This window comes from Condylura cristata, unplaced genomic scaffold (genome assembly GCF_000260355.1).
Source record: "Condylura cristata isolate star-nosed mole 26May11 unplaced genomic scaffold, ConCri1.0 scaffold00014, whole genome shotgun sequence".
Lineage (NCBI taxonomy): Eukaryota > Metazoa > Chordata > Mammalia > Eulipotyphla > Talpidae > Condylura > Condylura cristata.
Genome location: NW_004567115.1, coordinates 28,842,769 through 28,864,315, shown reverse-complemented (window position 1 = coordinate 28,864,315; position 21,547 = coordinate 28,842,769). Strand labels below are relative to the sequence as shown.

The 21,547-nt window shown below is 42.3% G+C and overlaps 1 protein-coding gene across 1 annotated transcript in view; it reads left to right on the top strand.

Moving 5' to 3' along the window:
• The window catches only part of LOC101626324 (schwannomin-interacting protein 1), a 591,244-nt gene extending 580,567 nt beyond the window's left edge, over positions 1 to 10,677 (top strand). The window contains exons 6-10 of the mRNA XM_012724783.1: positions 2,820 to 3,011; positions 3,869 to 4,066; positions 4,911 to 5,034; positions 7,340 to 7,433; positions 10,042 to 10,677. Of these exons, the coding sequence (XP_012580237.1) occupies positions 2,820 to 3,011; positions 3,869 to 4,066; positions 4,911 to 5,034; positions 7,340 to 7,433; positions 10,042 to 10,093 (660 nt within the window). The 3' untranslated portion in view covers positions 10,094 to 10,677. The remainder of the gene's footprint in view (positions 1 to 2,819; positions 3,012 to 3,868; positions 4,067 to 4,910; positions 5,035 to 7,339; positions 7,434 to 10,041) is intronic.
• Positions 10,678 to 21,547: the final 10,870 nt, after the last annotated feature.

Here is a 21,547-nt window from a genome sequence, read left to right as displayed (position 1 = left end):
CCACCCCCTCCACCTTATGTCCCTTTGAGGGTCCCACAGTTAGGCTGCAGTGAGAGTACAACTGAGTGTCCCCAAAGCTGCTTCATCTTCAAACCTGCTTAAAGGCTAAAGTCACAAAATCCGTCTGGAAAGGCTTACGATGTCCAAAGATGGGCACACAAAGCCCATGTCTGCTTTAAGATATCTTTACTCAAATACCCTCTGAACCATTAGCTGCTAAGTCCTATAATTTCCTTTTCCTGAGAGCTGCATTCCTGGGGATCGCCACTGTAAGGAATTAGAAGTCTCGCCCTGAAATAAGGTCTGTGCAGGTTCCCACGGTGATAAAGTGGCACTAAGGCGATTTTCTGAATTTCTACCTGAGGTGTTTCTTCATTTCACTCTGATTTCTAAGTCCTCCCTCCACCCCCACTACCTTTTTATTCTTTGACTTTGCTGAGTTAGAAATCCTGCATGAGAGGATTGATTTAGGTCTAAGTTGATCCTCAGCACAAAAATCAGTTTAGGGGCAGAACAACAGGATTTATGATCAGACTCTCCTCAGATGTATCTTTGGACATCGTAAGCCTTGTGTTCTAACGGTATTGGGTTATTTTATATTTACATAATCTGTGTATCCAAAGGGCAGACACTTCTTATCAAGACTTAAGCCCATCAGTAAATACTAAATGCTATATAAACCTAGATTCCAGTTAGACTTCATTTAAAATATGTCTGTTTTTAATTTGCAGTTCTATTTTCCCTGTCTCCCAACCCATAGAGCCTAAGTTTTATTGTTTAAAATAGTTTGATAGGGATTTTTTTTTAACCAACTACTGTAATAAATTTTAAATGTAGTTTATATGGGATCAATAGATAAACTGTTAGCACAATGGGTTAAAGCCCAGCACCATGAAGCTATCACAGCCACTGCAGCACAAGTTCAATTCCCAGCCAGGGAGCTGACCCACATGGCGTAGCAGACCTCTCCTGACCCACCCGCTGCTCCTCAGCAGTGTATTTCAGTCAATCTGCCTGTTCTGCTCCCCACTCTGTCTCTGGTGAAACCTCTCACCCCCCCACCCCGCCCCACACCTCTGGCCTGTACCCCAGTTCTGTGCATAAAGAAATAAATCTTGGCCCTCCCTGGTGGCGCAGCGGGTTAAAGCACAGCACTAAGAAGCTAAAGCCACTTCCGCATGGGTTCGATTCCCGCCTGCCCCGGAGGTGACCACATGGCGCGGCAGACCTCTCCTGACCTGCCCGCTGCTGCCCTCAGCAGTGTACTTCGTCGATCTGCCTGTTCTGCTCCCCACTCTGTCTCTGGTGAAGCCTCTCGCCACCCCTGAGCCTCTGGCCTGTACCCAAGTTCCATATGCACAAATAAATAAATCTTTTAAAAAAAAAAAAAAAGAAAGAAAGAAAGAAATCTTTAACAAAACAAAACAAAAAAAAAGATAAACTGAACATAGTAGATCACTTCCAATGGAGACAAATTTCAGCTCTGTGGAGCCCAGGATGCCTGCTAGTGACAGGCAGCTACAGAATGCTGTCTGAGGGGTGGCTGTGCTTTGGCTTTCTGTGTGACCAGGCTGCATGTCATCAGTCACTGGTCCCATCACAAGGTCACCTCGTGTCTAAAACTGTTCCTTCATGGAGGCTTTTACTAGCCAGAGAAAGAAGAGGAATGTGGGTGGAATGCCTGCCTCTTGCCAGCTCAGAGGTAGCTTCCTTCAGAACACTGCCCCCATTTTACAGATGAGGAAACAGGTTTGTAGAGGTTAAGCCATGTGCCTGGATAAAGAAGTGGGGTTCAGATCTTTGGTCCGATGATGCCAAACTCCCCTGAGCTGACCACCTCGGACCTCTCTTCTTGCCACACCCACGGCAGAAAGGGAACAGAGCTAAGCCAGCTGAGGGAAAGACTCATTTCCTGCCTAGGGGAGTGAGCAGGGCTTCCAGTAACTACAGGAGTTAACAACAGGTGGCAGTACATACACATATCTTGATTCAATCCGATTTTCTTTTTCTAAGGCCTGTGTGGTTTTTTTTTCAACCATAGTACATTTTGCAGGAGTCATCGGAGATGTTTGTATCAAACTTTCCTATCCACTGGGAAAAAAATAAAAAAACAAGTGACAGGTCTCAGGCCAGTTGCTTTCCTTTGTCCCTTTGTGCTGATGCCGGAGAAGATTCAGCAGCTAAGACCCTAAACCCAGCCACAGCCCGGCTGCCCCAGAGCTCCTGAACTCCCAAGAAACCAGAGTCTCCCTTTGCAGGCAAGACAGGCAGCCTTCTCCTCCTGTCGAGGGTGAGGCTGTGGGGTTTTCTTTTTATTGTGACAAATGAACTCCCTGGTTGACTTTTGAGCAACTACCTTAAATAAACTTTTTGTTCAGATGACCTTATTCTTTGGGGGGATGGGGAGATACCAGCAGAGGAAGAATCTTTCTCTGGAGAGTATATGACCTGGGTGCTGGCTCAACAAGCTGTTTTGGGTTGTTGCCATGGAAGAGACACAGGGCTTCTTAGTGAGAGAAATGTAAACCTAGTGACTCAATACACTCCGTGTGTGTGTGTGTGTGTGTGTGTGTGTACACGTGTACACACAATGTGTGTGGTATTGTGCTAAATGTTACAATGTGACCTTCAGTTACTTCTCACAGAGCATGAAATTGGTGTGGAAAAAAATTGATGCAACATTAGTAAAAGGGAACATTTTGTTATGTAAGTTGTACATAAATCGTTATGATTATTAACCTCTAGCCAGAGTTGTCATCTGTACCTGCCTTTCTTCTCCATGTGAGGAACACATGTTATAAAACAACTTTCTATTGAAGACCAGGCAGTTGGGTTACCTGTCGCCAGGTGACAAGGAACTGAGGAGAGTGATGTCCTGTTTGCTTTCTCACAGCCTGCAGAGTGGGATGAACCTGCAGATCTGCTTTGTCAATGACAGTGGCAGTGACAAGGACAGTGATGCTGATGACAGTAAGACCGAAACCAGCTTGGACACCCCACTGTCTCCCATGGTGAGTCCACACTGTGGCATGCACTTCCCTGCTCTTCTAGCTCCTTTGTTGTTGTTTGTAAAGCACAAACAGAGGAAAGTTGTCCTTGCCATTTCTTGACACGTTTTGGCAGTGATTGGGAAAGTCAGGGTTGAGCTAATTAGGGTAACACATTCTGTCAAAGTTAGTGGCTACTTTTATACTAAGCCAGGAACTAAGTCAGATTTGCCCTGAGCAGTTCGAAATCCGTGATGGCGGCTACATCTCTGATTCCTCTGGGGCTTAGAAATATGAGCAGACTCACAGGGGGGGGCACATTGTAAAAGTGGGGTAGTAGGCTGGCACCCACCATTGCTCAGAGAAACAGCCAGATGTGAGGTGCTCCCTTCTGTGCTTCGCTTACAGAGAAGAGGCGGCATATACTCCAGGGTGCTTGTAGCTAGGTTCCCTTCTTTTCTGTGAGGTCTGTCTACTACCTCTCATTAGACGGGACATTGTTCATGGACTTTGAGTGCCCTGTAAGGTCAGAACTTGGGTGGATTCCTGAGACTTATTGACTTAGGAAGAAAAATACTGCCTTAGCTCTGGATTAGACATTTCCCTGTGTCTGGTCATTTCCAGAAAGTTTTGAAACCCAGAACTAAAGAAGTCTCTCAAGTTTGTCATAAATGCTTTCTACCTATTATTAATTGTTACTGTTTATACTGAAACCAGTCTATTATTGACACTGGAGGAGTAAACTGCTCTTTAATGTCACACCCAACAATGAGCAGAGTTGCTGAGGGGGGCTCCAGGGGTTTTGGGGGAGTCAGTGCTGTTCCCTCTCCAAAGGTGATACCAAGACAGAATGCTCAGGGCTGTTCTTTTTCCCTTCACAGAGCAAACAGAGTTCTTCCTATTCCGATAGAGACACTACTGAAGAAGAATCTGAATCCCTGGATGACATGGATTTTCTCACAAGGCAAAAGAAATTGCAAGCTGAAGCCAAAATGGCCCTTGCCATGGCCAAACCAATGGCCAAAATGCAAGTAGAAGTGGAAAAACAGAACAGGAAGAAGTCTCCGGTCGCTGATCTAGTAAGTAGCAAATGCTGAAATGCCAACAAGCCTGTGAGCTGCACATGGCTGACACTTATCCAACCCTCTCCCAGGATTATGCAAACTGGGGTTTCTCCAGGCAGTTTGTTAAAAGTACTGCCATTGAGAAATATTTAACTTTGCTTCTCTTTCCTTCCTATGTATCATAGAAAGAGACATAAACAACAGATTTCACAAAAGAAAACTTTGCTTTTGATTCTTTTCTGTGTGTTTTTTAGCCATCGGAGCATGTTCTGATTCCTTCAAAGCAATCTCAGTTTAAGAACATATTAGTTGTGGCACTTACTTTTGCTTTGGTTTTCATGCCCAGCTAGCAGTGAGTGCAGTATGGCAGAGGACTTTGGAGTTTAAGTCTAACTCTGCATTGACCTCATTACTCAGCTTTCTATATTATGCCTGTCTAGATCAAGGGCACAAACGTAGCACCTGTGTCAGGTGAGATTTGTGAGAAGTCAGTGAACAAAGGATTCCAAGCACAAAGAACAGTCCCTGTAGCATGGCACAGCTTAATAGAGAGCTGACAATTACTAATTTTATCTGGGTCATGGGACTACCTGGGCTCCCCAGCTTTCTGCTCAAAAATAACAGCTGTCACAGCCTGGGTTAAAGACCAATCCAAAGCTTTTGAGTTGAGAGTGTAACATTTTGATGTCAATAGCATCTTTGACAATGTGGTGTGCGATAAGGTGAAGCAGGGAAAACCTCTCAGCACAGACCTGAATTGAGTGGGTGAATGAGGGCGGATCTCTTAGGAGAAAACAAGGTCTGATGTGTGAGTGTTTACTGCCCTATTGATATCTTTGTTTCTGCCCTCTGTCTTCAGCTGCCACACATGCCTCATATAAGTGAGTGCTTGATGAAAAGGAGTTTAAAGCCTGCCGACCTGAGAGACATGACCATCGGGCAGCTACAGGTGATAGTCAATGACCTCCATTCCCAGATAGAAAGTAAGTGTCAATGTGCTTGAAATGGGATGGTCAGTGTCACCATTGAGGAGGGATGTCTTCCCTCTTCAGTCCTGTGCCTTTGTGCATGGTTCTTCGGTCCCTACTGTATGCTCACAGGGAACGGAAGGGGACCTTTAAGAGTTTTCTGGGATTCATAAAGGTTGTGGATCCTCTTTATTCATTTTAAATCCCCAGCTCTCCTCACACAATACCTGACGTATATATGGCTCACATCATTGATCTCTATAGAATACAATCCAGTATGACAGATCATTCCTTACACCAGCCTGCCATCAACTCATGCATATATACAATTGTCTTGGGTGTTGTCATTATCAAATCAAGTTCAGTTTACTTTGTGGGGCTCCAGGCAGTGAAAGGATATTACTAATATGTGGAAATTACAGGGTGACAACCTGCAGATCTTTTCCCCCCAGCATAAAGGGGACCCCTAGCACAGCATGCTGAGGAGTAGTGAGTGGTGATCACTTGGGGTGACTGATTGAGCAAAGAATCAACAGTCGATGAGCCCATGGAAGAGAATGTGCCACTTAAGCCATGTGACTCTATAAAATACCGTGGTCTTCCAGACTAAAAATCACCTAGAACACCTGCTGAATAGATGCTTTCAAACAAACCAACAATAAAAAAACATGTAGGAGTCAAGGGGGATAATCTGAACACTGGCTGCATGTTTTATTAAGGTTAATTATTTAGTTATGGTAAAAGTATTGTGGTTATATTAAAAAGTACCTCTCTTTTAGAGATAGATACTGAAGTGTTTGTTGATAAAATAATAGAATGTCTGGGATTTACTTTAAAATAATTCCTTGGAGATGGGAAGATAGGTGAGTCAGGATTGCTGAAGTTGGCTATAAGCTTGGAATTGATTGGACATCTCTCTGCTTTGATAACAGTTTGCAAATTTCAGTGATAAAGAGTCAAAAGCTTCATCTGGAAAAAAAGAAGTCCTATACCCAAAGGGGTAACATATGTGGCATTCTGCTAAATGCTCACAGTAATAATAAAAGCTACCCCAAAAAGACAGTGGGAAAAATAGCTAAGTGTATTTGATGCCAAATTAACATATTTAGTATTGTTTTAAAATAAAAAAAGAACAAATTTAACATTTTAATTATGAAACTTTATATTCACAGACATTTTTCGTCTACCATTACATTTTAATTTTAACTCAATTGCTCTGCTTTAAAAGACTTAAAAGACTTTTTGATATTTCACCAATGAAACATCATCCTTGCGTTTATATAATAAAATCGCCTCTGGTCCCTTTCATGAGTAGATGGAATTTTAGACCTCTCTATAGGATTCTTTTTCTCTTTTACATTGGTAGCTAGTCTGAACTAAAGGCAGTTCAATACATTATTTGAAGAGCATTTCCCAAGGGGCTCCAATGGAACACCCCCTTCCCTTCTTTTGTTCTCGGCCCAGGACTCTTGCTAAATGAAGGCTCTCTCCCTGTGCCCAGACCTGGAAGCTCTAATCTTATCCTTTTGTAGGGACAAGCAAGAGGAAGTCTGTGCTTGTTGGTCATTTTCAAGGGCAGAAGCCAGATTGATCCAGAGCCCTGATTTCAGGAGGAGGATTAAGTGTTCCAGCCTGTATCTTATTCCTTTATAATCCTGAAGAACATTTTCCCCAAAACCCATTGTCCAGAGGTTTCAGGAGTTGTGTCCACAAGTTCACAAAATGACCTTCCAGTAATTTTAGATAACAGGTTTTCCTGGAACATCCTGCCACCCCTTTCTTAGAGCTCTGGTGTTTGGGGGGGGGGGGGTAAGGGGAGGGCCATCTGATGTCACGTTGTCAAGGGCCCCAACCTCAGTATGGAAGGAGTATCGTAAAGATGAGTGGTGAAACCTTACTGTGCTGCAGGTGTTTTTGTTCACCTCTCTTGAAGACCAAAATTCTGCTTTTTCTCACAAGTATTTGCCTAGCAGCCAACAATTACTTTTCCTACTTTAAGGTGAATGTAATTGGAAATACTGCATGCCTTACTCTTCTCTGTCCAGTAGTTCTGCAGTCATGTGAATTAGTCATGTCCTCAAATGGGTGATTTCTCCCAAGCTTATGAGAGGCTAATATAAGAATTCTAAATTTTAGCAAAATAGTTAATTTTGCAAAAAAAAAATTAGGTTTTGTTTTAGCTCTGTGTGTGTGTGTGTGTACCCACACACACACACACGTATATTCACTTGTAACCATTTATAATGGTCCATAAGTAGCTATGCATGCTCACTGGCGTTCATTCTACCTGACTTTAAGAGTTGTCCTTTCTTTGCCTCAGGCCTGAATGAGGAACTGGTGCAGCTGCTCCTCGTCCGGGACGAGCTGCACACAGAGCAGGATGCCATGCTGGTGGACATCGAGGACCTGACCAGGTCAGTGGACTCAGCTTCCCAAAGAAAGAAGGGACCGGTGTTCTCAGGTCTAGAGCTCGGGCAGGAGCTGGCTCTAGACAATGCCTTCCCTTCCCTCCAGAGTGACTCACCTAGTTTCTGCTGGTGTCAGCGCCCTGCACAGAAGGGAAGTGGCCAAACTGCTGTTTCCCAAATGTTCGCAGCCATCCTCCCTCATCAGGGATGTCAGTGCATAGGTCGTTCTGCAGGGGGCTGTCACCTGAGAGATTGGCCTCAGGAAGTTGGTTGTAAGCTCTTTGCTCCTTTCTGGTGTGTTTCCATGTGATCAGCCCCCTGGTGGGCCACAGAGTGGCTCTGCTGTTTGGGGACCCAACTCTTGGTCACCCTGATTATTCTCACCAGGGGAAGCTCTCGGGCCCATGTTCTAGCTGGGTCATCACTCATTAAGAAGAGAAGCTTGTTTCCTTTCCTGGGCATTGGAAACAGATCTTGTGGCTCTTATTACTTTTCCTTACAAAAAAGCTATCTCACACAAATGAAATATGGTGAACCCTATCACTTAATAGATGCTACTGTAGCATCTTTTCTCATATAGTTCATACAAAGTCTTTAAACCAGAAGGGAACACTTAGTATTAATCCTAGAAATGGCATTCAGAGAGTAGAAGGCTCCCTGAAGACAGAAAGAGACTGCTGTTGTAATAACCTAAAAAATTAACCGTGTGACCCAGATACATCCCAGAAGCTTGCAAAGGTAGTGCAAATCCTCTCAGCACCTCGTGCAAGGGCCTTCCCTCAGTGAGGTTTTTGTACCTTTCTGCGGGTAGTCATAGGAAACCAGGCAGGCAGAATCAGGATGTTAAAAGGAGAGGTGTCACTAATTCAGAAATGTTGGAGGAGCCCTTTAAGTTGGAGCTGGCCCACAGGGCACAAGGGTACAGCCTCCCTGCAAAGCTTCCCACATGGAGAGGAGAAGTTTCTGCGTGAATTCCTAGCTGGCAAATGTCACTTTGCTGATGGGAAAATCAGAAGGTACTTAAATGTATCTGAAGTAGCAGCCCCAAAGGTTTGCAGCCAAACTTGAAACATGAGATCAGGCTCCAAGGAATGCTGGGAAATTCTACTTATTCAACTCCCATTCTGTGCAAATCTGTGGTTTCCCATTTTGCCTGCATAGTAGGAACATCTGGAGAGCTTTACAAACTATTAACGCCAGGACCCATTCCAGAATGACTGATGCAGTTACCCAACAAGCTGACCTGGACATCAGGGCTTTTTAAAGCCCACCAGGTGATACCAGTGCACAGCAGGATTTTAAGAACCACTGGTTTAGATGTTGTCTCCTTAGAGAAGTACTCCCTGACATCCCGTCCTCAAGACTGAGGTATGCCCCCTCTTCTCTGTATTCCTGGCAACTTGACCTCTTCCAAAATGAACCTAATCACATTGCATTGTATTTGTCTGCTGCCTCCCCCAGCCTGATAAGTAACCACCCCACCCCCAAGAGCAGAGACAGTGCCATTTTCACTCACCACTGTGTCCCCAGACCTAAGACAAGGCCTGCCCCGCATGTGGTACATCCTCAACAATGATTATGGATGAAAAGGAGGCCTTGTGGGGCTGAGTGCAAATGCTGCATCATAGGAAATGCCAACTCTAATATTTTGAAGAACCTTCATGATGTTTTCCATTGCGATTAGACCAGTCTACACTCCCACCAACAGAATACGAAGATTCCTTTTTCTCTCTATCCTTGCCGACATTTTTTGTTTCTGGTTTGTTTGTCATGAGCCACTCTCACAGGTGTGAGGTGGGATCTCATTGTGGTTTTCATTTGTATTTCCTGATGATATGTGGTGATGTGAATGTTTCCACGTGCCTGTTGACCACATACATACATACATACATACATACATACATACATACATACATACATACATACATACATACATACATACATTTGTGTATGTGTACATACATACATACATATGTATGTATGTATAGATAGATAGATAGATATGGAGAAGTATCTGTTTAGCTCTTCTACCCATTTTTTTTTAATTGGGTTCTTTGTTTTCTTTTTGTTGGGTTGTATGTGTTCTTTGTAGATTCTCAATATAAGCCACTTGACAGATGTATGATTTATCATTGTGTGTTTAGATAAAGCAGCCACTGTGTTTTATCACAATGCCTAGCGCTTATTTTCCATCGTCAGTCTCTTTAGTTTCTACTCGTTCCCTTCCTGTCTGTTTCTGATGAGCTATGTGCAAAAAGACAAAGACTTCGTTATCTCTCACCCCCAAACCCCAGTGCCCAGAACAGTGCCTGGCATAAGTAAGGCACATGTTATAAATATTTGCAGGATAAATTTAAACATAACGCTCTTCTTCTTTTTAAAGGTATGTTGCCTACAAGTCAGAGGTCAACTCAGTAGTTTATTAATCAAAAGAGTTATACATAGCACGCAATCACTGAAAAAGGCAAATCCCATGTGAACAAGTGTTATTTCCAAGTGCTCTGAGTTCACTGTGAATAATTCTTGCAGCTCCATTTGGAGGATGTTTTAGCTGTTGATTGAAAAGCAGTTGGGAGCTTTTTAAGTACTGAATATTGTATTATTGATTTTGCAGACATGCTGAAAGCCAGCAGAAGCACATGGCAGAGAAAATGCCTGCAAAGTGAAGGGACACCACCCACCCAGAGGGCAAGCTGGAATTTATTTTGCTTCTGTGACTGTAAAAATGCTGTTGCTAAAGGTGGCGCAGAAACAAATATCAGTGTTAGTCATTGATGATGTCTGAAGCTTAACGTCCAGTGATTGGCCTTTGCTTCTTAATTTATTTTAATTTTTTACTGTGCCACTAAATATCAGGCATTTTAATAAAATATTGTTACAAAAAATGTACAGTACTTACACCATCACAAACCATGGTTAATCAGAGAAGGTAGTTTTAACTTTATTTTTGTTTGTTTAGGGATTCTAAGTTGGAGCAGTATTTTGCATTGACTACTTTCATTCTTCACTGTAGTTTTAAGGACTGTAAATGACGGTGCTACCCCAGTCAGAAATACATGCCTGCCTCGTAGTGAACTTGTAACTCCCGGTAACATGTATATTTGAATCAGTTTTCAACATTTTGTGAATGTTGACTACCTGAAGTTCATTTTTAGATGTGCTATTAACATTCTGTTGGATTCAGAAGGTTCCTTGAAAGTTTTATGTATAAATATGTAAAATAAAAATTAAAACTTTGTTTCATATGATATGTTCTTTTGCTCAATAGTAAGTCCTAATCTGGCAATATTTCTATCCCCCTCACACGTCTGCAACTAAATTGACCACCAAGAAGCTTTCATCACAAATTGCTGCAGACAACAGGCGATGCATTAAATTGCCAGGAAGAGTGTGCAGATGTGTGATGAATGAGGGTGTGCGTGTGTGCGTGTGTGTGTGTGTGTTTGTGTAAAGTGACTGTGGTGAGAGGATGGATGAGAGAGAGCTCCAAAGAAAGCGACATCAGAGCTTGCATTTATGTTATTGTTACAGTTATGAACCTGGGGAATTTTCACACTTTCCTGTGTTACAGCTGCTAGTCTTGCTAGAGACTGTTCCCCCATCAAAGCTCTATTGACCACTTTGCCACATGGAAATATGATGCTTCCTTTCCTCTTCCCAGAGCAGTTGCCTTTTTATATATATATATATATTTATTTATTTTTGCATACTGAACTGGGGTACAGGCCAACGGTGCTGGGGGTGAAAGGATCCACTAGAGACAGAATGGGGAGCAGATTGATGAGGTAAACTGCTGATGGGAGCAGCAGGCGGATTAGGGGAGGTCTGCCGTGCCATGTGGGTCACCTCTGGGGCTGGGGACTCAAACTCATGCTGCAGTAGCTGCAATAACTTCATAGTGCTATGCTCTAACCCATTGCCCCACCAGGGAGGGACCCAGTTTTTTAATTTTAACCACTTGTTTTGTCTCATGAATAAAAATATTATGTCGAAGTCATTCTCAGATTCCTCCCCAATAAGTAGAATGTCAGAAAATCAATTCAGTTAATAAATGTCCATTCTGGAAGTAGAAAACCATGAACTAAAGTCAAGATGAACAATAAACATTCCAGAACTACCTACAAGCTACTACCTGGTTTCACTGCAAGGATGCAATATGAAGTAGAAGTTTAGCAGCTATCTATGTTTTCCTCTTCAAAAATACCCAGGTAGGTACCTTAAATATTTTTTTTAAAAAGTTGTCAATTATCATAAATAGTCTACTTAGCAAAAAAGTAATCTTATGTTTAGCGTTAATTGTTATATGGACCTCAGTAAGGCTATTTTCATTTAGAATTTAAAAAAAAAAAAGTCATTCAATAGATTTGCTTTTTGTGAGCTTGCTACAGAGCACTGAGGTAAAGGGTGTACCCAAAGCCTCTATACATAAAAGCCTCTTAGGAGCCCAAGTCCTACATCAGCCCAGTGATCTCAGCCACACCGTGGACTCACTGGGGAACCTTGAGTCCCATCCCACTGATATTGTTCCTGAGGGTGACCTGGCTATTGGGACTCTTTAAAGGTCACTTGGTGATACTGGTATTGAGAACCACTGCCTTTGACTTTACTCTTTTTGGCTTTTTCAAGTGTCTAGGTTATTTTTCATAATTAAAATATATTCTTATTAATTTGAAACTGTTGGGGAAAGCCAAGCTAGCTTCCTACAGTGACATCCACAACCTGGAGTCTCAACCCTAAAAACTCACCAAAAAAGACTAATTTTTATAAATCCTCATGAGAATTTCCAATTCCAATAACAATTTAGATAGGAGTTTGCTCTGCGTCTTAAGCAATGCAATCTTTCTGGCTAGAAATACAGGTTCAGAGGAAAGTCATGACCTCTAAATCTTGAAGTTGTTTGAAGCCAATGATCTTAAGGAATGTGCCCCTAACTCAAGAAGGAAGAAAGTAGGGCTACACCCAGATAGGCCTCCCAAACACCTTTGAGGTCATATTCAGCTAAAAAGGAGAGCAGCTCTTCCCATCACCAGGACCCTCAAAGGACAGTGAGTCATGACCTGTGTCCTCTTTACACTGTCCTTAAGAGGGATGTCGCCAAACAACCAGGGGATTCTTTCGGGATTGAGTGGTTCCAGTCCAGTGCATAGGTTTTTCAGAACATCCAGTGATTGGTCTCAGCAGGGTTTTGTTTTGTTTTGTTTTAACATTTATTTATTCATACATACAGAACCGGGCTACAGCCAGAGGTGAAGGGCGTGAGAGGATTCACCAGAGACAGAGTGGGGAGCAGAACAGGCAGATGTACTAAAAAACACTGTTGAGGGGAGCAGCAGGTGGGTCAGGAGAGGTCTGCTGTGCCGTGTGGGTCAGCTCCCTGGCCGGGGATGGAACATGTGCTGCACTGGCTGCAATAACTTCATATTCTGTGCTTTAACCCATTGTGCCACCAGAGAGGGTCCCCAACAGGCTTCTTACCTCCACTAGGCTACCTCTCCACACAGACCTAGGGTCCTTCCTCATTAGCCTGGCTTATTTAGAACAATGACCAAGGAGAACAGGATCGGCTCTCATCTCGATTTTAAGACAGTACAGTATAGGGGAGCTCACAGGGCACCAGGCTAGACGGGACCCGCATGGCATCCACCGCCTGGTGGTTCTTCCTTGAACAAGTTTCTAGAGCTCTTGGTGTCTTATTTCATCACCAGAAATAAGGTTATTGGAAGGAGAAGTGGATGATCAAGGTTGGTGGTGGAGTCACTCTATTTTACTAGTTTCTGAGACAGCCCATCCTTGTGGCTTTTTTTCTTGGTTATTATTCATTAATGAAGCATATGCTTCAGGAGGTTTGTATTCATTGTGTTTGTGCAAAGGTAAGGCCATGTAAGACATGGCGCCTTCAATGTGATTTACCCATGGTCAGCAACTCAAAGATCCATGGCATGTGCTTCCATCACAGGAGGTAGTGGTGTACTCCAGTCAACCATTCCCTTTAATGATGGACATTTAGCATCTTTCCAGACTTCTTTCACTAAAAGCAGCATTGCATATGCTTTGAGTGGCATACTTGTACTTACATCAACTTGTGCTTTTATTCTATGACTGACTCATTTTTGTCCCTTTCATCGTTGCTGGGTGTTATGGTTACATCAGAGAACAAAGAGCTAATTAAGGTAGGACCAGCAAGGCCATCTTAGAGTAGTTCAATTCCTTGCAACAAAATGGAACCTGCCCCTCTTGTATGACAAGTACAAATTCATACCTCAGCCACCTTTGTAACAGCCCCAGCAGGGAGCCCACAGAGTCCTCTCCTGAAGAGAAACTCTCAGATCCCTATGGCCTGCCTCTGTGACATTTGCATTAATAGGGGTGCTCTGCTTTGCTTGATTATTACCACGTAGCTAAATTCTGGTGGCTCTGAATGTAATTTCCTCCAGCACTGCATCGATTTATTTGCTCCTCTCTGCTGAGGGAGCCCCTTGCCTGGTTCTCACAAGGGGTGAATCTTACTGCTCTCCAGTAAATCCTCCATGACAGTGCCACTTCCCAAGTCCTTACCTTCCCAAATTTCCGGTCTCTGCTCTGAAGACATTCTTTCTGCAGAACGCTCTCTGCTGACCCTGCTGAGCAGCCCCGTGGCAGGCAGTACTGGCCATCTCTTCAGGCCCATGCCCTCCTCACACACAGAGCTGTCCCTGGGAAGCAGCTCAACAGGGACTCCACTTGCTCTTGACTGATTTTACCAGTGGGAGGTGAGTGGGTTGGAAGTGTCCTCATCCAGCCAAGGGTTTGAAGGAGCTTACTTTCTCTTCTTCTTTGTACCAGCTCCATTTTTCAGAACAACATGATAGCAGATCCAGAAGACAAAAGGAGTCTGGGCCCCTGCATCACTGTACAAACAGAACCTGCCTCTTGTAGGAGCTGCCTCAAATGGCTACAAGAGTGAGGAAGGAACTAGGATTGTGCTTGAGCCACTATAATGCCTCGAATCTCCTGTTACAACAGCAAGCCCTTAACCAAGACAACCATATCCTTTCAGAAAGCACTAAACAAACCCAGGTCTCTACAGAGAAGTATGTGTTCTTGGTCACTGTGCTGATGACTTATGCAGGGCTTGCCTTTCCTCTAAAAATCTTCTCAGTTTATCAGTCTCTTGAGTCCAGTTTAAATCCTGCCCCTCATTTTTATGTTTTCCTTTAGTCATTGGAGTAGAAATGAGAAGTGAGTCAAATGAGATTTGTCATGAACAGGCAATTAATTCATGCCTGTTCATGAATATGGATTTTGTTATGATGCCAAAAACACAAATATTTGTCAAGTGACAACAGGAGATTTATCTGGTGTCCATCTGGAAGACTCTTGGGTTTCCTCAGTCCTCAAGGCCACACTTGATTATTACCACCTAGCTTAATCCTGGTGGCTGAGAATGTAATTACCTCCAGCACTGCATCGATTTATTTGCTCTAAACAAGACATGACATATTCATTATGAGCTGGGTTGATGGGTAATGAGTTTTTCAGGATATTTTAATTGAGGTTTACAGTCAGTTGTCAGTATAAATTAATATTATATTAAATAACTTATGAATTGCTTGTCTATGTAAAATGAAAGTGTTATCCTAATTTCTAAGTGAGACTCCAAAATCTTTCATTGGGCAGCTTGGATAGAAAGCAATTCACAAGACTAATTGGCTGTAAGAAATTCTTTCCCATAGCATATTTCCCGGCCTATGTCAGTTCTAGAATAAGGCTCTGCCTATGGTTGTAACACGACTCTTAAAAAAAAAAAAATCCACTTTCCTGCATAGAAGAGCACAGGGTTGAAAAGTGATACTATGGGGAAAGATTTTATTTTCATCCTCCAGATGAGACACTCAAACTTTATTTACTACCAGTCTCTTTTCGTTTGTATTCAATCAATACCCGGTTTGCTTTTTGGTTTTTCAGGACATAATGAGATGTGTCCTGATTCTGGTAACGTATAGGCAGGGCTGGATATGAGTTCTTTAATTTTCTGCCTCATAAAGTTACTTCCTTTCAAATGTCTGTTCTTTCTTCATGGAAATTACATTCTGTAATGACATGTCATCTCACCTTGTGAGGGACTTTTTTGGTATCAGGCTATCCCTGGGTGTGAAAAATGGAATTTGAAAAGCAGCAGGATCCCAAACCCCATATTAGGAGCATTTTGATGAGAGTTCAGAGGTGCTGACTCTTAAGGACAACGAGGAGAAAGGATGTTACTAAGGTATCACAAAGCAACTTTTCCTCTTTCCGGTGATGTGAGGCCCCTCGCCCCTGCTGTTCAAGCTGACCCTAAAGCACCATGTCATTGTCTCAGGTGCAAATCAGGCTGAGACATGAGCACAGGCAATTTTATGAGCAGTATTCTAAGGGAAGTAATAAAAGTCTCAGGAAGAGATATGAAATGTGGGGACGTTCGGTTGGCAAGGAAGATAGGGGTGAACACATCTTTGGCAGTTCTGACTAAACCCAGAGTGTGAGAGAAAAAGAACAGAGACTTTCGGAGTTCCCAGTCCAGTCTCCCCTCTGCAAGTAAATGTGCCGGTCCTTGGGAGACCACAGCTTTCACTTCCCAGAGCTGAAGCCGTGAGTGGGAACAAGAGCAGAGCCCAAGACCAGTGGAAGTGCTGCTTGGGGAGGCCTAGGGAGCAGGATGTGCCTGCAGACCACTGTGGCTCTGGGCGGGCTTGGCCACGAACGGTTTCTCCCATGCATTTTGGAACCCGGAGCCCATCTACCAAGCGGTCACTGTCAGTGTCACCCCCATCGACCAGAGTCACCAAGGCGGAACTCAGCAGAGTTCAATATCAGGCCACCACAAGGTATTTGGCAAAGGCAGCTTTCAAGGGACTGAGTTAATGCGGTTTTATCAATCCTGTTAGCAATCTGTCAACAATAAAACACGTCTTAAGTTTTCTCTACTTCCCAAGCTGATCTTGGGCTACCACCCCCAGTACTTAGGCAAGAATCATTCTGGAAATTTAAATTATGGGGTTTGGATAGAAGGGACAAATCCAACTATAAAAAAAATAAAACAACCATTTTGAATGACACTTCTTTGGCTGCACTTGAAAACTGCTGGCCATTTGTTTTTTATAAGAGCCCTAGCAAAATTATGTTGGCTTAGAAATCTAGTATATTTCGAGTCTTATTTTCTCTCTCTTTTTCTTTTACAATCAGCCCAATCCCCTGATTTACATACTGTACCAATGTAGTACTAGCAATGCCCTCCCCGATCCAGTGAAATAAAAACTCTCGGTGCCCACTTCTTCTTTTCAAAAGTACACAAATGTGTGTCACTTCCTAAATTACACTCACTGGAAAGAAGTTTGGACTATACAACCATCCAAGAGCCGGGTTGTATGTGAGGCGGCTGTAAGATGTGACTGTTGCCTTGATTTCAGAGTACAGGAGCCTCTACTATATTACCCAACACTCTCTCCTCAGAATTTTGAATTTCAAAGAAAGCAGGAAGTTCACACACCACGACTCTCATTTCAGGTGCTTGCATGGAGTTTCCTCTACTGCGAATTACTTGGGTGAGAGCATTGCTTTTGCATCAAGCAGAAAATGAAAGCCAAATTGAGGGCTACTGCAGACTTCGAACTCAAGTACTTATGGCCATTCCCAACTCAAAGTTACTCAGGTTTCTTGGCTCAAGATGAAAGCATTTTCACTGGGAATTCCTCTGACTTTAGTTTCCAGGTCAGTCATGCAAACCATCCAAGAACATGGGCCAGCCTCAGAGCTCTGTAAGAGGGGGAGCTGGGTGTGCCTCCCTGATGGCCTAGGGGTTAAGTCTCAGTGTTATCACCACTGCAGGCTGAGTTCGATTCCCCAGGCAGGCAGCTACCCACAAGGCACAGCAGATCTCTCCTGTGTCACCCACTGTTCCCCTCAGAGGTGTATTCAGTAGATCCATCTGTTCTGCTCCCCACTCTGTCTCTGATGAATCCTCTCACTACACCCCACACCACTACCCTTCACCCCAGTTCTTCCTCAGGTGTTAGGTCCTGAGGAAGAGAGTAGCCTTAACTTCCAGATCCTGCACCAAGGAAAAAGAGGGGGAATGTGAGACTAGCCCAAAGAAAGCTGAAGGAGAATGGAAGGGATATTTGGCAAAACTGGTATCAGAGGCAGCAGGGAAGGAAAAAGAATTCTGACACTAAAGGATATTAATATGTGAGCTGAGATATGTGATGCGGAAGGATTTGGACATCTGGTTCTGGACTGTTCTCTAGAAATGCAATTAGGGCTTGTAATACAAGAAACTAAAACAAGTTGGGTTCAGACAGCAAGGAATAAAGGGGCATGTACCCTAATTAAAGGGGTTCACAGTAACTCTTTAGTCAGGAGTTTGGCCAAGTAAATACCAACTACTAATCTGTATGCTGGACTCACAGACTTTTCTAAGATTTCAAAACGTGCCATATTTCTGTATCACATACAGTATTGGAAACCAGTGTTACCACAACAATAACAAAAAATTAATTTACAGTTCCCTATGAGCTTTTTAAAAAGTCATTACTTCTATTAATAAATATTAGTTATGTGACATAAGCCACCACTGGACATCTTTCTAAGACTGAGTGCTATAAAACATGCTGTTATGTTTACAGACAGAGTGGCATTTGTACAATGACAATACATGAGCGCATGGAAGGACTTCCCTTCCAGGTACCTGCACCAACAGCCATGTTTTTCTGATGATTGTTGTAAATGATCTGATAACATTGTCCTTTTTGAATTGGCTTCCATGAAGCCAAAAACTAACTTTGGGGCTCACCATGACTAACTAGAAAAGAGTCTGGGTAACATGACTCTTATCCCAGTAAGCTTTTTGAGTCTGTCTCAAATTTTGGGGATGTCAGGAAACATCATAAGCAAAAATATATGTCTATATATGTATCTATCTTTATTTATTTGTCTCTGTATTCATACGTATCTGTCTCTATTATCGCTATGTGGTTAGCCCTCTCTGGCTACCAATGCCTAGAATCTTCTACTTAGATTAAAGTAACTGCCAAAGGCAGAAATTATTTTATTTGAGAAGATCAAATAAGTAAGAAACAAATCCTGCAATCAACTATATCTCCTGAGCTTTGGCCTGTCCTCTCTGCCACATTTCCACTACCATATTTTATCAAATTCTGCTATTACAGTGGAGGCAGCCACTGTCTTTATCCCAGCGATATTCCTATCTTCTGTTTACCGTTGGGATCTCTTCCAACCCTTGTAGCTCTGCTGGGTTCTGTACTTCTGGGGTTACGAGATTTGATGCCTTGCCTCCTCTACCAAGTGGAATCCCAGCAGGTTAATCAGAGTGCTGATCCCCCCATAGATGATGGGTTTATTAAACTCTAACAGGTTTAGTCAGAGCTTCCCTGGCATAGCTACGGAATAGCTAAACTGGGGGGAAAGAGCCTGGTAATCATCATATCTATCACGTGGAGGGACAGTTTTCTTCAGAAGTCAAAGTCAAAGAAAGCCACAGGGAGCACTGAGGAGGTGTCACTTGCCCTTGGACTCAGTCTAAGCTAATCTTTCCCCTAGAAAGTTTTGTTAAGGCAGCTGATTGCATTCCATTTTCATTTACTTAGAGTTTCTGTCAGGATGGAGGAGTCCTGTCTATATTGTTGTCCACCCAATCCTGGGCTCCTATCCCTAGCACCTCAAGGCACCATCCACACAACTGAGTGAACTTGGGATGTTTCTCAATGTCCAAAAAGGCTGTTGCCCACAGGATAAAATGTAACTCTCTATAGGATGTTCAAGACCAGCTATGTCTGCCCCTTGCCTCCCCATCCAGTGATCTCCCATCTCCAATGTGAGCTTTGATTGATCTCAAGTTCTCCTTGGTTCCCTGGCCTTGGTACAGAACATACTTTATTCCTGAAACATCTTCCCTGCTTGGAGCTGAAGTGCCGTCTTCTTTTGCTTCCTCAGATAGGATTTGTTCTTCATTTTCCTTTGTTCTCACTTGTCTTCATTATAGTAGTTGGATAGTATTGTCATTGCTTTTGCCTTCCTACAACCAGAGCATATGTTCCCTCAGAGTATATTTATCAGTGTGTCTTCATGCCCAGCCCACGTCATGCCCAAGTGGTGCTTAATAGGAGCTAAGTTGAATGAGTGAGTGAATGAGAATTCAATACTGTTCACAGAAAAAGGCTTTGCCTTATCTCCTCTTCTTATATTCCTTACATTCTTATATTCTTATAGTTCCTCGCCATTTACGTAACTGAAAAATCATGTCGCATCAAGACCACAGATGTCTTTAAAAAACTCCACATTTGAGCTTCAATGTGCTCACAAACCGCTGAGGCAAAAGCCAGTTTTGAAGCACATTAGGCCTGCTAGGCAACCGAATGATTTCATGAACAAGGACAAGAGGCTCAGGGTCTGACCTTCCATTAGTTGTATACAAAATTGCAAGCACCTTTAAAAGAAGTTGAGTAAGTACCAAGCTAAGGGGGCTGTGGTGTGGATTGACATCCTCAGTTACCACAGTAAGCACCAGAGGGGACAGGACCATCAGCTCAGTGAGCAATGGACAGGTACGTTGCTCCTCAGCCATTTGGGAGGGCACTGAGGCTCATTGGTTTTCCTGTTGCATATATACCTACTGAACGTCAGGTAGAGTGAACATATAACCTCCTCCTGAACTTTAGCATGAAATCAGGAGATAACCCCAGAAATTAGCTGCTCACTCTATATAGGAAAAAAAAAAAAAACAAAAAACAGAAACCCAGCTTGCGTGTTTGTTTTTGTGAAGTTCCAACAGCTAAAGTGTCTTGGGAGACAGTGGCCATAGTTACACAGAGGTAGTAATAAGAATACCTTTTATTTACATTTCTGGGGAACTAGCCTGTATCCTATTAGCCTGAAAAAGTTACTGAAACTTCCCTGAGGTGGCCAACTTACTCCCAGGAAATAATTTAGTCCTTTCCATATTATTTCATTATTACATATGACCTCAGAGTCTTTTTGAGAATGAGAGAAAGCAAACAGGTACGCTTTTTATTTTGCAGAAAGAGAAACAGACGCAGAGGGGTTGAGAAGGGCATTTCCCAAAGTTTGATGACAGCTTGTGCAATGATTAGAAATCACTCTTGTGTTATTAGCCCAGTGGTCTTCCAGCATAGCCCCCAGAGAGTTGTTTAAAACTATATGCAATTCATACATTTTTAAGTTGACTTCAAAATTTTTTTAAGGAATTGCAAAGAATATCATTTGCAAAACTTTCTGAATATAAATGCTATCAAAATAAACATGATACCACCAATGAAATGTATCTTTTAATTGTATCCAGTAGAATTTAAATACCAAAACAAGTCGGATATTGTAGACATTAAAAATAAGTAAATGATCAAGCTTTTCATTAACCATTAGAAATTTTATCATTTATTTATTATTGAATTTAAATTTTCATTCCATTTCTCCTCCCTCAGAATTTAATTAATTAAATATAATTTCATTTCATTTTTAGAAACATTTTGTTGATTACCCTGTCCAACTTCTTTACACACAAAAATATAAATATATATCAACTTAAGTCTTAAAAGTTTCCTGTGACCATAAGATTCTAAGTGATAATATTCTTCTATATTGCATTACTGTTATAAATACCATCAATAATCAATTGATTGAAGCAACATAGTTGATCAGTTATGTGATCAGATAAATACCATAAAAAATACATAAACTATATATAAAATGAGCAATTACAGTAATCCCCCTCTCGTACATAGTTTTGATTTCTGCAATTTCTGTTCCTCAAGGCCAGGGTTGAAATATAATATGCAATTACATATTTTGAGAGAAAGTAGCTATATTCACATAGCTTTTATTATAGTGTACTGTTATAGTTGTTCCATTGTATTTTTTTAATCTCTTGCTGTGCTTAATTTTAAGTTATGGTTTATCAAGTTTTTGTAGTGTACCTGTACACTACAGAAAAAAAAAAAAACGAAGTATATTTAGAGATTGATACTTGTAGGGTAAGTGAATGGATCGGCTTCTTACTGAGCTGGCTTTTTACTCTAGTTATTACCTGTGGCTTTTATCATGTTGATGCAGAAGGTGGAGGGGTGGGGGGG